The sequence below is a fragment of the Vulpes vulpes genome, chromosome 13 (genome assembly GCF_048418805.1).
Source record: "Vulpes vulpes isolate BD-2025 chromosome 13, VulVul3, whole genome shotgun sequence".
In the NCBI taxonomy this organism is placed as follows: domain Eukaryota; kingdom Metazoa; phylum Chordata; class Mammalia; order Carnivora; family Canidae; genus Vulpes; species Vulpes vulpes.
The window spans coordinates 112,706,247-112,719,690 of NC_132792.1; the positions used below are offsets into that span (position 1 = coordinate 112,706,247).

Genomic DNA, 13,444 nt, shown 5'->3' on the forward strand with positions numbered 1-13,444 from the left:
AGAGGGAGGGCAGCAAGCAACTGCTTTTATAAAGATAAAATATCTCAGGTACTATAATTCACAGTATTTAATATTTTCTAATATCATCTACACGGCAATCTTCTGAGGTAATTTTAAAGAATGTCATTTTTTTTTAGGATTGGGGAAAACAGAGACTCACAGAGTCTGAATGGCCCCTGTAAGCTCAAACACTATCAAAGACAAAGACAAATTATCGATTTATGTTCCGTGCACTATTTGGCACTTGTTGTGTGCCAGGTTTTTGTTATACATACTCAAGTACGCATCATGGTGGTTGGTATTGTTGTTAACCTTATTTACAGAGGAGAAAACACAAATCTAGGTTTCTCCAAGTGTAAGCCTCCAGTTCACATTGTTGTGTCAGAATTCTTATGCTGAGGCGTCACCCTACAGATCAAGGGCAGGTGGAGACCATGGGGCGGTGAGGGGTACAGTGCAGGATGGTTCGGGGCCTGGGATCTGGCAAAGGCTAACTCCTGCAGGCCACCACAGGTTCTGCATGCCTGCGTGAGTTCCCCAGCTTCTACAAGCCTCGCTTCTTTCATCCCTAATCTAAAGATAATCACCACAGCTCCACTGCAGTGTCTTGCGAGGATTCCACAAAATAAGGTACAGAAGGCATTAAGAACAGAAATAGGCACATTAAAGACTCAAAAATCCACATTATTTTCATTGAGGCAAGAAAATGCCAGCCAGGGTCCGAGTTTGGACAGAACAAGAATCATCCCTCCTGATGAGTAAACATGGGCTTAAGCACAGGCAACGCTGACATGCTTCTCATTTTAAAGCATGTTAAGAGAAACTGTGGAGTGATAAACTCTCTAAGATTTCCTTTTCCATTCACTAAGGAACTACCCAAACACCCAAACAATGCCTTCCCTGTACAAGCAGGCTTCTGAACAAAGACCTTCCCCTACCACACAACTTATTAAACCAGTTAAAAATCCTTGTCTGGTATCTTATTGTGAGACCACAAGTTTTCCACACAATCTTATTCTAGTTCAAGTAAAGATCTCTTCCAGGGATTCTAACCCTTGTGCATTCCCTGATTCCCTTCTCAATATAACATCCTCAGCTTCCTCCAACATCCCCCGGCACACTCCATGCTTCACACACACACCCTCCAGGGAGGACCTGGCACCTCCTGCTATCTCTTCACTACAGTTGGCAGTGGCAGTGGCAGGATGCTCAAGTACCTGCAAGTGTGGAGACCCAAACAGGTTATATTCCGATGGTGATGTGATGGTGTTGGCAGAGCAGGGTTATGGTGGGCAGAAAGGGCAGGATAGATTACCTGGCACAGTTGTCAGTCGTGACACTTGGCTGGTTCCCGCTGATGAACCAGAGGAGCAGATGGCATTGCTTAGTGATGGTCGTCAGAGAGCTGACATTTATGAGCAAAACCCAAGTGATTGAGTTGAGAACATCACTGGGCTTTGTAAATAACAGCCAAATTCAGTGATAAGAGAGTTTCAGGCATGCTTGGGAGAAATGCAGAGGACTGCCCTCCATCAGGGCATATACATTCATGATGCCATGATTGGTTTGTACAATTCTTTCACACGAATCATTGCAAATATACAGACTCACACACACACACAAACACACACACATACAACAGTCACCATCAGTAGCCTAACCTCCAATGAAGAGAAGCATATTTTATTCTGGTTTATAAGAGGCAGCATGGTCCCATAGAAAAATCCACCATCCAGGAAATCAAGAGGACTCTGTTTCTAGAAGGAAATAACCTATGGGAGGTTATTCTAACTTCTTGAGCCACAGTGTACCTTGCTTTAAAAATACCATGTGTACATCTTTCCCTTTGCACCTACGCCACTGCACTACAGTTCTCTGTTCGCATGCCCCTTTCACCCCACTAGACAGGGTGGGCATTGTCATTCTTGGTAATAGTTCAGGGCCTTTCATAGGTCTAGGCACACAGACTACACACACGCAAGACACACACAGACATACACCAATATGCACACATGCACACAGATACAAACACAGACACACATATACACACCTTCTATTATTATTAAATAAATGGACAGAGAAGATTATTTCCCATTTGTGGCCTGGAGTTTCTTTCAATTACTCTGTAATATGTACATATAGAGAAAACATTCTCTCTAAAACAGATTGGCACCTAAGAGATTTCACAAATCCACCTAATATATCCAGCAACCCATTTACTTTCTTTATTAACCTAATCCCAGTTTTTAATAATTTCTTATTGCTAACTTACTTGATTTTGCCAAGCTACTCAGGTTGTCATCACTCTCTATGTAGATGAGGCCCCCATGGGTCTCAGAATGGACCAGAACGCATGATGTCCTACACCTTGTTGGGTCAGAACATCCCACGCCTCCCTCAGTTGTACCTAGTCAATGTTCCCCGTTGTTTTATACAAAATTAAAATCAACCATATACTTTGGTGTATATGATTTTATCTGATGTCTCAAATATATCTATGAAGATTTACCTGAAGTCAGAACTCAGGTTCATTGTACCATCTCCTCAAGAAATACAATGAAAACTCTCAGGATGGAAAAATGAAAATAGTGTAAGCACTGAACTGATAGATATGTATGTGCCTCGGGCTCATCATTTCATATCTCTGTGACTCTGGGCACATTACTTTTTTCTGTGGGCCCAGTTTTCTCATGTATAAAATGCAGACACTAATGTCTACCTCACAAGATCGAGGTGAGGAGTAAATGGGGTTGGGTGAATGCAATAGATCATTGGCACTGGGGCTCCAATGTGACTGTGTACATGTAAGACACCCAGCAGCATATGGGTAGTCAGGAATCAATACAAGTTCATTCATCTCCAGGCCTTCTTTCTGATAAAGACATAGAATGATACAAAGTCTTTTTTATTACCTTAAAAATCTATAGAGGGCATATAGTCTTGGAAATAATTGTTCATCAACACCTTTTACCTGAATTACACTTTCAATTGTTATTAGAGCCAGTGGCTACCAATTTGCTTCTCTACTGAGCTTTACTTGGACCTCTTGGCCAATCCTTGCTGACAGGAGTGCAGTGAGTGATAACATACAGTATGATTAGGGTGTTGACAATCAAGGATGAGAGCAGAGGGCTGCCCAGTCTTGAAATCTTTTCATTTTTCCCTTGTTTATTTTTTTCTCTTGCCTTTGCAATTCAGAGGGTTCAAATAACACATGGTCATGATGTGGCGATTATTCAGCTTTGTCAGATCCAAAGTTCTGCTAATGAGGTAAAACAGAGCCTTAGGGACATGGAGAATGTACCTGGTTGTTTGCCTTGATTTAATTCATCAGATAAAGGCTTGATTTTCTACCTGCTTACACCAATTCATTGTGGTTGAAGGAATCGGTTTTGTGCTGCTTTCTGTTTACTTCAGAAAATACTGTTATTGCTTCATTTTATAAAATCCCACTTCACAAAACTCAGTGTATTTAAGAAACAAATTGCAGAAGAGTGTGAAGCAGAGCAGGATTGCCTATTTTATGAATGAGTTTTCTTTTTACAAAAAAATTCACAGTAGAGGCATGCTAATGAATTCTGAGTTCCCTAATACTTTTTATGCTTTCAGCTTCTTTGCTTTGTTTTGTTTTACTTTTCACAGTTTCCTGAGATAGTTTGAAAGCATGACTCAGGGGAGATTCTTCCAAATGCCCCCAAAGGTACCAAGTTATCAAGATCCCACCATCATTGTGATCACTCTCACATTGCTTTTCCTCTTTGTATGCTCTGTTCCTGTTAAATTCTCGTCTCTATCCCCTGCTCTCTCTGTACTTTTCTTTCTCGACTTCAAGAGATCCTGTTCATCCCATAATACACAATTCAAGTATCATCTCTGCTGAGATTCCTTCTTAGCTTTTGTATGCAGATTTAGCCACCACTTACCCTGAGCTTCCACAGACCTTATGTCAGAGGCCTCATATAAACATATCAGTTTGTAGTATACAATATATTCCCCGCCCCCCATGAGATGGTGAGCTCCTGAAGGCCAGGGGTCATGGCTGGAACAGTAGTGAGGAACAACACCCTCTCCTGACCCAGTCACTTGCACACTATTTCAAACATATTTCGCCCTTGACAAAACTTCACCAAGGTAACTCCAAAATGTGTCCTAGGGAATGGAAAAGTCCATGTAGATCTCATCTGATATTCAGATACTCTCTCTACTTTTCTCGTGAAATTTGATAGAAAACAATTTCGAGCTAGAAAACATGAGTTACTTTCCTATTTCTTAGATCCTTCTGTATGCTCTAAGACAAAAATCAATACTTGTGTGCCTTGTCAGAACACAGGGAATAGATGACCTGCTCGTCTCAAATTATTTTATCCTCAATTCAGATCATAAAACAGAGTAGGAAAAATGTATCTTGGAAAGTAAGATCTTATTATTGTTGTATAAGATCTGCAAAATAATTTGAGTCTGAAGTAGAAGAACCAGACGTGCATGCAGGGGAAGAAAGCACACACTAGCTGTGCTCTGTCATGGAGGAAAAGCCTTTATGTTTCAAACTACAGAGACAGAGAAAGATTCATGTTTAAAACAGCTACAAGGATTGTTTAGATTCCATTAAACTCTTAAACCATAGCTGTGAGATTTTATTTTTTTCTCTGTTTTGAGGGAGGAGAAGAAATGGTAAGCAGGAGAACAAAGAGATGGAGGCTAGAATGTGCCTAATTCACACCAAACTCATTGGGTAATTGATCCAATTTTCACTTACAATACCCTGTGTAAAAACTTGGATGTGGAGTAGAAAATTATTTCAAGGGATTCAGGAGGGTTGTGTTCTAGATGTGACCTCTGTCACAACTGTGGCATGAATTTGCCAAGTCCCTTCAACTTCTAGGGCCTCAGTTCTTCCATCTTTCAATAGGGTGGGGACTCTTTCTTGTTTATCCTGTTTTCTCAGTACTTATAACACTCTTAGATAACATTAAGTGTAACTTTTAATTATGAAAACATAAATATTATATAAATGTTTTTATTTATAAATAATATAAATAGTATGTTCACTTGTATTCATTTAAAGATTAAAAAGGTACAGATGCATAAATGAGAATGTTAGTCTAGATGGTAGAAATCTATTTTAGATATAACACTCAAGAGGTAGAATGTTATATTTATAAGCTATTTCTTTTTTCCTTCTTTCTTTTTCTCTTTTTTCCTTATTTCTTTTTTTCTTTCTTTCTTCCTTTCTCTTTAGAGAGAGCAAGCATGTGGGGGGTAGGGAAGGAGCAGAGAGAGAGGGAGAGAGCAAATCCCAAGCAGGCTCCACACTGAACTCCACATGGGGCTTGATCTCACGACCCAGAGATCATGACCTGAGTCAAAACCAAGAGTCATATGCTTAACCAACTGAGTCACCCAGGCACCCTATTTCCTTCTTCATAGTAATTGGTAGGACTCTTTGCTCTTCCTTCTAGGATGTTAAATATAATGTAGAAGAGTCAGATAAAACATCACAGAAATCTACTATTACCTCCATGACCAAGGACAAGTGGTTACTCTGGGCTTTAGCTTTTCCATTTTTAAAATGACAACAGCTATTTATATTGTGAAGCCTGGAGATTATCATGAAAGCCATGTCCCCATATCTGCCACATGAATATTCACTTCCTTCTTATTTCCTCTCTATGATAACTAGGGCAGGGCCCATGCATCGTATGTGCTCAAAAACTTGTTGATCAGTGACTTGAAATTTCTCAAACACAGTACACTTTTTTATCCATACATTTTAAATCTTGTGAGAATTCCTATTTCAGTGAAGTTGCAAATCCTTCCAAAATTTCCTACTCACCAAAGGATGTCTTAGTAAAATATGGATAGAAAAAAAAATAAATTTCACAGTAAGCATAGACAATCTCCAAGATTCTGTTCATTTAAAAATTATGGTTCCAGTAAATTGAGTTTCTCATTCATGTTCAAGGCAGACGCAGAATGACTCAGAATTAGAAACAGATGATAGCTTGATACATCTTCTTCAGTTTCTTCAGAACAGCAGATTTCTCCTTAAAATTCCTTCAAATAAACCCACCTTAATTGGTCTGTACAATTCTTTCACACAAATCACTGAAATTGTGGGAAGAAAAGTAATTTGGGGCTCAGGTGATCTAGATATTCAGTAATACAACGTGACTTTTTTTATTAAAAAATCTTTTGGTTCATTTGAAAGCAAACATTTTAACCTTCAAAAGAGGTTAATGTTGAGAATCAGTGCTTGAATATTTATGTACTGTTAACACCAAATGAATCACAGGGGCAAAACCCAAGAGTAAGACGTGATTCCATCACTCTGATCCCAACATTTAGCCATGAGGACAGCACTTTTTGGACCTGGGATTGTCCTATGAATTATATTCTCTCTAAAGTAAAAGCATAGCAGAACCATTGACCTTCTTTTATTCTTAACTATCTCAGAGGTGATCTGGCTACTCCTGTGTTAATCACACTGAAAAAGTTCTTGCTCAACTAATGTACACAGTGAAGGTGGGAGAAACTCAGCATTTTGTGATGTCAAAAATTTCTGCCAACATTTCATTATGTCAAAAATGCCTGGTTTTGGGGAAGGTGACAATGATTGGTCAGCACACATAGTATATGGGGAAGGTCAAAAGAGTGGCTGTAATATCACCTCCAGGATAAGTATATTGCTGAAGGATGCTCATATCCCACATCCCCTCTCTCCACAGTCCATTTCCACGGAATATATGACTAAAAACCAGTCACTTCATTCCCACATCTCCCAGGGTCCTGGTGAAATAGACAAATACTCAGCCAGGAAGCAAAGGTAATCCACAGGCATGCTGTGGGACTTTTGCAGCATCTCTGTGACCTCACAGACTGCTGGTGGCATTTCTGCTGATTTGTCTCCTGCCTTTTGCTTAGAGCTGTTTCTCTCCTATTTTATACTCTCACATTGCTCTTCCTCCTTGCATCTGACTGACTATATTCTTTCAAAAGATAGTTTTATTTTGTGTGGATCGTTTTCTCTTTATCCTTTTTCCGTCTTTCCCTCCCTCCTTAACACTCACCTATTTTAGTTTTTCCCCTTCAAACCATTACATTAAAAAAGAAGAAAGACAGGCTTTTAGAAAATTCCTCATTCCTACATCATTGCAAAGTTTTTCACTTCACATTTCCTTATTAGAAGAGATGACTTATTTTTCTAACCTAGACAAGCATTTAGGGACTGACCAAATCCAGATTCACCTATTTCTTTTCTTTTTATAGTAATGCCTTGTGGCATGTTGAGGTTTTTTTGCAGGGGGGGGGGGTGTTGGGGGCATTCAGTTTTATGTCTCTTCCTATTTTTCTAACCTCTTTACCTTTGTTGTTTGCTAGTCTCACTCCCTATTCTCTTTTCTTTACTGATCAACTTTCTTGCCACCTGTGGACTCACTACCAAAGTTATCAGCTTTCTTGAGGTAGGGATATTTCTTATGTCAAGAATGTTGGCCTCAACTTTGAATCTTTTTGTTAAGCACAAAGCCAGGTATATATATACTTTTTGTCCATGTTAACTCTCGTATTTCTTCTGTCTTCTGGTATCCCCACAAATGTATCTCCCATGGGGATTTTTTTTGAATTTACATAAAAAGTTCTATTTACCTTTTTTATTTTCTAGTGCTAATCATAGCCCCAAAATAGTCACCATTTGATCAGCCTCAAACACTACTACTAAACAATATCTATTATTTGAATTTGTTATGTTTGGCCTTTTGAGCCCCTCAAGAAACCTGACCACTGACAACTTCTGGGTTTTTTCTTTTTTAATAGTGTAGCAAAACAAATTTACCAGTCTTTACCTCCATTAGCATCCCATATCCCTTTAAGCCTGTATCTCTCTCTCTCTTCTAAACCTGTTAAACCACAAAATTTGGTTTGATCACCTTGCACAGGTCCCACAAAGAACAGCATTCCTTCAACCCCTGTAACTTTCAAAAACCAACTTTCCTCAGGGCTTTCAAAGACTGACCACACTCTGCCAGAGCGGAGACAAGGAGAAGGGGACAGGAAGTTCCTAATCAAAGAAACAAACACAGCAATCAGCATTGATAATCCTGCCCCGGGTCTGTGTTTGCATCTGTGTGTTTCATTGACTATGCATAGCACCTCTTTCTTCCTGTGAGTATTTCTGAGACCAGGAGCATATTTTTCTTGATATCATGGTTATTTTCACAAGTACCATGTTATTATTTTTTTTTTTAAAAAAGGACATATATACATTAAGATCAAATATCACCCAGCAGGGAATCAAAGGAAAAAAATAAATAAATCTTTAAGTTCTACACGTTCTCACTAGCTGGCTTTCCATTCTTCTGACTCGTCCACATGTTTTCAACCGCCCTTACTACTTTTAAACGTCCTGCCAGACCCCTGGGCTTCACTGCGGCTGCCTGCGAGCCCCCCCTCCGGCGTGAGACCACCACATCCCGGTCCTTCACTCCGGAGACCCGCCTCTCCGCAGCTCCCTTCCTTCCCGGCCTTCGGAATGAAAACTTACCGCTCTTCCCAACTCCCCCAGCTCCCAGCATCACCACCTTGTACTCCCGGGACCCGCCTGATGCGCGGCTGGGGGAGCAGCCGGCTTCGTTCTCCAGCTCCATCTTACCGAGAGACAGAGACGGGAGGAGGAAAACGCAGAAAGGAAAAAGTCGCCCGTGTCAGATAGTGAGCAACGTGCTCAGATAGTGAGCAACTCCCAAACTGTGTCAACAGAAAGGTCTAGGACGAGGTGGGGACCAGCAGCGTGGGGCTGGCGGCTGGTCCTCTGCTCCAGCGAGTCTCATAGCAACCACTTCAACTGCTTCCAATAAAAATCTGGCTTTTACACACCCCCCCCCCCTTCCTATCCTTCACTCTACATCTCCCACGATTTCTCTCCTTCTCTGTCTCTGTCTGTTTGTTGTTGGTGCCCCCCCCCCCCCCCCGCCCGTCTCTCTCTCCATCCCCTTCTTCACGCTCTCCGGTCCCTCCCGGCCCCCGCGCGGAGGGTCGCAGTTTGGGGGAAGCTCGCATTTGGCCACTTTCCAGGCTGGGCTGCTCGGATGGAGTCAATCTGAGACTTAGAAGATGCTACGTCGCACAGGCTGACTTCTGTAGCCACAGCTTCAAAGACAACAGTTTTCTTTTAATCAGAGTCAATTAATTAAGAAAGAGGTCTGTTGCTTATTTCCTTGCTTTTTTATCATCAGCTTCTTGCATGGTTTTCATTCTGGGGGAAAGATATGTTACCAATTGAGAAAAAGAAAAAAACAAAACAAAACACCCCACTCCAGTAACTCAGGGCTCTTAAGGACGAGTGTTTAGTGTTGTTGAAATAATAGCTGGCTAGCAGGAATTGTTTCAGCTCACTTGACAGCTGCAGCTCTAACATAAGGAGGTATTTGAATTAGGTCATTGTCATGTTTGGACATGGATCGTCCTTGTTTACCCTAGTTTATTAAGGATAATCTAAAACACAAGGAGTCTGCCAACCATGGAAGAGATACTTGATAAATATTTTTGCTGACAATTATGGCAGGGTGAAAGATCCTAGGCGATTCTTTTTCAAATGTCCAAACTCCTACCTCTCACTTGGATTCTTTCAAATTCTGCTCTTCTCTACCGTGTCTCTGCTTTTCTTTGGAAAGCTTCTAAATTATAGAATTTATTGAACGCTTTCAATAATCGCTGATTGTCAGTCAGACCCTGTCTTTCAAACAAGTGATGATGATGCTCTGTTTTCTGACTGTAAAACTGGATTATGATTAGATGTAGTCAAGTGTTTGCTTATCCTTCTGTTTAGATGTTAAGCTCCTCTAGGAAAGGAATTATATTTAATGAGTTCCTTATGACTCTATAGTGTATGGCCACGCATTGGGCACAGAGGAGATGCTCAATGTTTTTGCTGGTAATTGGAGAGGTAGCAAATAGCCATAGTCAAGAGCATAGGATATGCAGCCTGACTGGGTTCAAATCTGGACTCAGCCACCTTAGTAGCGTGTGACCTTAGGTCAATTACTTGACCTCTCTGTGCCTCAGTTTCTTCATCTATAATATGGTTATTAAAACCTTGCTCTATTAACTCATTAAGTCAGTTGAATGTTTGCACAGTGCTTAAAATAGCATCTGGCAAATTGTAAGCCCTATTTAATTGAATGATAATTATGATTAGTATTATTTTGAGTTAATGGTGCTCCCAGCCCACTGTTTATAAGCACTCACCAGAAGAGAAAATCATCTCTGCAAGTGTTTATTGGCCATCTGCATGTATGCCTTCTTTGCTAAAATATCTATCCAAACTTTCTGTCGAAATATATCAAGATGTTTGTTTCCTTATTACTGTGCTGTTGATAGTTCTTTATATATTCTATATAAGCCTTTTATCAGATATGTATTCTGCAAATATATTCCCACCCCCACCCCCAGGTCTGTGGCTCTTCTACAGTATCTTTTAAAGAGCATGAGTTTTGAATTTTGTTGGAGCCCAATTTGTGTTTTCCTGCTGAGCTTTTTTTTTTTTTTTTAAGATTTACTTATTTATAATAGAGAGAGAGAGAGAGAGACAAAGACACAGGAGGAAGGAGAAGAATGCTCCATGCCGAAAGCCTGACGTGGGACTTGATCCCTTGACTCCAGGATCGCACCCTGGGCCAAAGGCAGGCACTAAACCGCTGAGCCACCCAGGGATCTGCCTCTCTCTGAGCTTTAAAGGTGAACCTGCCTCCTGGACGCTCCCATCAGACACCCTGCTTGTATCCCTCTTATCCTCAGTAACAAGGTCAACATCATTCTCTGTCTCTACAAGGAGCATGTCACCCTCCAAGTTTAAGCTTTAATTCATCCTCTTCTTGTATTTGACCTCTGTGCCTGAAGAGTCCTACAACTTGTCCTCCCTGAGTACAGTCTCCCTTGCCCTTTTCCCTTTCACACCACTCAATTCATTCTGCATGCTAATGTCAGGGAAATCTACCAAAAATGTCGACCTGGCCAACCCTATTGTACACATATTTGTGAATCAAATGCCTAAATAACATAATCTAATAGCCTAGAATGGCACGCAGGGACACAAAGCATTTATTCCAGTCTTGTGTCCTAGCACTTGATAGAACAGAGTCAGGCAAAATGGGCTACTTGCCTTTCTTCCAACAAAACTGTCATTTCCATAATTGGATCTAATAAAGAATTGTCGCTTTAGTATAATTATCCTTTAATTGATTCATTGAAACTTTATTCCTCAATGAAAAGAGATATGTAAACAGTAGCATTTAGCTTCAAGGTCTTTCTGGTTTTTTGTTTCTACTTCTGGTGCAAAATTCTTATGACCTTGAGCAAATCACTTGCCCCTCTGGCTATCTGTTCCACCATCTGTTACTCTGTTTTCCATATCAGCCATTCTGATTTGGTGGTAAAACACAGGAATTGTCATGCCAGATGTGTCGTTGGTGTTTTTTTTTTTTTTTCAATTATTTTAATATTGGTTAAGAGAAAAGAGTCCATGGAAATACCTTTTAACAGCAAATAGATGAGTGGCTTCTCAAATATCAATGGACATTGTGAGAGGGAAATTAAGTGAATTAGCTTTCTCCTCAATGTTTAATGCATCTGTCCAAATTCCTCAAATGGAAGTCAGCAAGATTTTTCCTTATTTACATGGAAGATGAAAAACACGATGTGCAGGGGGACTTTCCTAGTCATAAAGCTTTCTTTGTCTATCTCTTCTTTGAAATACTAAGGTACTCTAGTTACTTCTCTTGAGATACTAAAGGCCACAAAACTCCTGATTGATGTTTGAATTTTGAAGCATTTTAATGCTACTGACTTTCAGTTTTAGTTCGTGAACTTTTGCGAATTTGCATGCCTGGTTCCTCGGCCAGTACACCCAAAAGTATACAGGTGTGTGTGTGTGTGTGTGTGTGTGTGTGCATGTGTGTGCGTGTGTGCCTGTGTGTTTGTATGTCAGAGATGAAGGAGAAGAAGGAGGAAGGGAGGAGGAAACGAAAGCAAAGTAGGGGAGTGAGTGACGAGAGAGGAAGGTATCTTCCAGGTATAAAAATGATCATTGAAATGCAATAATTAAGTAACTAAAGTCATTACATGGCAGATTATTAAGCTTTTAGGGAAATCATTAAATGATTGAAGTTTATTTTTGCTTCCTCTACCTATCTTGGCATTTGCCATCTTTTTTGAATGTCACATGATTCCCTTTGAGGGCTCATGTCCACCAGATGAAGACCCAGGTGTTCCATGTTGTTTCAGAGCAACTCAACTCCCTGAGCAAGATACAAGTAAATGCCACCTCATTTCTGTCAGCTGCTGCTCACCTTTTCAGTCCTTACAGGACAAGCAATTCCTTCAAAGGAATACATTAACCTATTTACATGGATATCATTCTCAAGTCCTTTAGGCACAGCTAAAGCATCCAGTCATTGTGGATGCCATCCTACTTTACTCTAGCAGGAGGTTAGACACATCCAGAGTTCCTCTCTTACTTATCTAGCCACTTAGAGGCAGACCTCCTGACACTCTTGTCAGCAAAGCCACTCTTTCCTTTATTAGAATATTTATGATATTTATTACAGCGATTTATTTACATTCCATTTCATTTTACTCAAAAGTGGTGACCCAGCCACCATCTTTATCTCTCCAGAGTTTAATACAGTGCCTGGTGTGTGCTACATGACTAAGACATTTTTATTAAATGAGGTAATTAATTGTACCAAATGGGTGACTGTCTATTGCACTACTAATTAAATTAGCCTTTCAAAAAAATAAATAAATAAATAAGTCTTTCACAGTGTATTATTTACTATTTGTATTCTAATGTATCTTTATTTAAAAATAAATCATAGAGGGAAGAAATAGTTAGCAACTTAGTTGATACCCCCTGGTATCATGTCTGGACACACACGTTCTTGCCATGAAATGTAAACCAGAAGGTAGCACCACTGCTCAGGACAAACAAAAAAACTGGAAACCTCAAATGGAAAAGAGCTAATTTTGCAAATGAGAGGCAGAGTTACATCTGCACAGCACAGACTTCAGTATCACATTGACCTTCTTATAATAATAGTAATATTTACATTAGATGTTAATAATTCCTGTGAAATAATGCAACTTTTTTCCTGAAGGGTTATTAAAGTTGAAATATCTGAAAACAGGGCTCTTGTATGTGATCTAAAGAACCTGCATTCAATCATTTATTCATTCTAATATAGATTCATTCTTTAAATGTGGACTAACTTGCTTATTCTCAGAATCATTCATTCAACTCTGTTAGGGCCTTTCGAAAAATAAAGGAACACAGTTCCTGAGTTCAAAGTGGTTATATCTTCATGTGGGAGAAAGACACTGCATATCAGTTTCTGGAATATGCGAGAATGTGGCTGGTAATTGGATAGATGAATGAGCAGAGTCTGTTAGGAAC

The 13,444-nt window shown here is 40.0% G+C and overlaps 1 protein-coding gene across 4 annotated transcripts in view; it reads right to left on the reverse strand.

Moving 5' to 3' along the window:
- The window catches only part of RIT2 (Ras like without CAAX 2), a 403,371-nt gene extending 394,358 nt beyond the window's left edge, over positions 1 to 9,013 (reverse strand). For 2 of the 4 annotated variants that reach the window (XM_072732273.1, XM_072732274.1), the window contains exon 1: positions 8,540 to 8,940. In XM_072732273.1, the coding sequence (XP_072588374.1) occupies positions 8,540 to 8,642 (103 nt within the window). In that variant the 5' untranslated portion in view covers positions 8,643 to 8,940. Of the gene's footprint in view, positions 1 to 8,539 lie in introns of all 4 variants that reach the window. The other 2 variants (XM_072732271.1, XM_072732272.1) reach the window with 2 other exon arrangements.
- Between the last annotated feature and the right edge of the window lie 4,431 nt (positions 9,014 to 13,444).